The sequence below is a fragment of the Cornus florida genome, unplaced genomic scaffold, assembly GCF_030987335.1.
Source record: "Cornus florida cultivar Cherokee Brave unplaced genomic scaffold, ASM3098733v1 CherokeeBrave_3.0.0_Hap2_Chr07, whole genome shotgun sequence".
Lineage (NCBI taxonomy): Eukaryota > Viridiplantae > Streptophyta > Magnoliopsida > Cornales > Cornaceae > Cornus > Cornus florida.
Genome location: NW_026775577.1, coordinates 45,890,784 through 45,892,655, shown reverse-complemented (window position 1 = coordinate 45,892,655; position 1,872 = coordinate 45,890,784). Strand labels below are relative to the sequence as shown.

The window sequence follows — 1,872 nt, the reverse complement described above, 5'->3', positions numbered from 1 at the left end:
GAAATTTAATTGAGAGATACTTGCATTTGCATTGAGTTAATTTGTCTATAAATTTTAGAAAAAAGATAAAAGAGTAGAGTGACAACATAAATGATTCGGGTTAGAAAAAGGGCATGTATATATTACTTTTACAGAGAGAAGGGCTTTGTTTTTACCATGTAGTAAATACAAAGGTAGAGGGTGAATGAGTAATGGTGTGGTTTACAGGCTATAGCCGGTTACTGACTAGCAACAAGAGGGAGTGTTATTATGGGTAAGAGAGAGAGGAGACAGGTTTCAGAAACGGGAAAGTATATGTAAGCCCTTGGAGGAGTACAGCTCCTTTTGCAGAGAGAGGAATTGATGGCCACACTCTCTCACTCCTCTTATCTTCTCTTCTAAAACATCTTATTATAACACCCCCAAATCAAATTACACCATAACCGGCTAACTCTCATCGCCGGTGACAATCTATATATCTAACCGTTAGTTCTATCTATATATCTATATATTGATTACATATAATTAGTTGTTTTGTATTAGTGAAAGAAGTGCTAATGGACTTTGAGGATCAAGAGGAGGAGGAGGAGCAAGAAGAAGAGATTGAGCTGCCACCGAGTTACGACTCGCTCGGTAACTCGTCCCGACCCAATATGCCAAGCCCAGATGGAGCTAACGCGCCACTCTATGCGGCTGCGCCGAGGAAGCCCAGATACAGGGAGTGCCTGAAGAATCACGCCGTCGGACTCGGTGGCCACGCAGTGGACGGCTGCGGAGAGTTCATGCCGGCCGGCGCGGAAGGCACCCTGGACGCTCTGAAATGCGCCGCCTGCAACTGCCACCGCAACTTCCACCGCAAGGAGACCGACACCGCCGCCGTCGGCGGAGGCGGCGGAGGCATCCACCTCCTCACTTACCACCACCCTCAGCAGCAGTTCCCTCCCTACTTCCGAACCCCATCTGGGTACCTCCACGTGGCGCCACAGCAGAGGCCGCTAGCTCTGCCGTCGATCTCCGGCGGCGGTGGTAGCCGTGAGGACCAAGAGGACATGTCGAACATGAGCTCAAAGAAGAGATTCCGCACAAAATTCACTCCAGAACAGAAGGATAAGATGTTGGGTTTCGCTGAGAGTTTGGGTTGGAAGATTCAGAAGACCGACGAGTCGGTGGTCCAGCAGTTCTGCAACGACACCGGTGTCAAACGCCATGTGCTCAAGGTTTGGATGCATAACAACAAACACACCCTCGGTAAGAAACCCTAGACAAAAAATATACACACATGCATACATATATATATATATATATATATATGTGTGTGTGTGTGTGTGTGTATTATGTATGTTGTATGTAATGAATTAGGGGGATTGTGAAGTGTTGGAAGGATGGTAATGGTACGCTGAGACTAGTAGTTTCTCGGAGATTTAGTTTTAGTGTAGTATTAGTTTCTTTTGTTCGATCTTTTGCGCGCTTTGTGTTGATTTATATATCAATACATTGTTGGCTTTGATGGGTCTATCTTTATATATTCAACTTTTGAGTGTTAGATCGATGTTTTGGTGGTAATTTGAAATATATTAGTGTAACTAGTACTGTGTGAGTGGATTTGAAGGCTTTTGAGTGTTATATATTGGTTGTTTTGATAAAGTTGAAATAGTAGTACTTCATGTGATCATATTTGTCCTCAAATACTATGTTGTTGGGCTTTTATAGTTTGTGTCACAATCTAAAACAATCCACGTAAATGATCTGCTGCTCAACAATGTGTTTACTTTCTCTCTCTACAATTCTTCTGGAGTCCAAGAAGGCAAGAGAGAGGGGGAGGAATTGAATGAGCACACTTTCTCATCACAGATGTCTTGTCCTCTAATCAATGTAGATGCTGTCTCTCTACTC

At 43.9% G+C, this 1,872-nt stretch overlaps 1 protein-coding gene across 1 annotated transcript; it reads left to right on the top strand.

The window, feature by feature from the left end:
- Positions 1-283: 283 nt before the first annotated feature.
- LOC132267662 (zinc-finger homeodomain protein 1-like) lies at positions 284-1,623 on the top strand. The gene has a single exon (XM_059768792.1). It carries the CDS (start codon positions 537-539, stop codon positions 1,239-1,241), a length of 705 nt encoding a protein of 234 aa, XP_059624775.1. The 5' UTR covers positions 284-536; the 3' UTR covers positions 1,242-1,623.
- Positions 1,624-1,872: the final 249 nt, after the last annotated feature.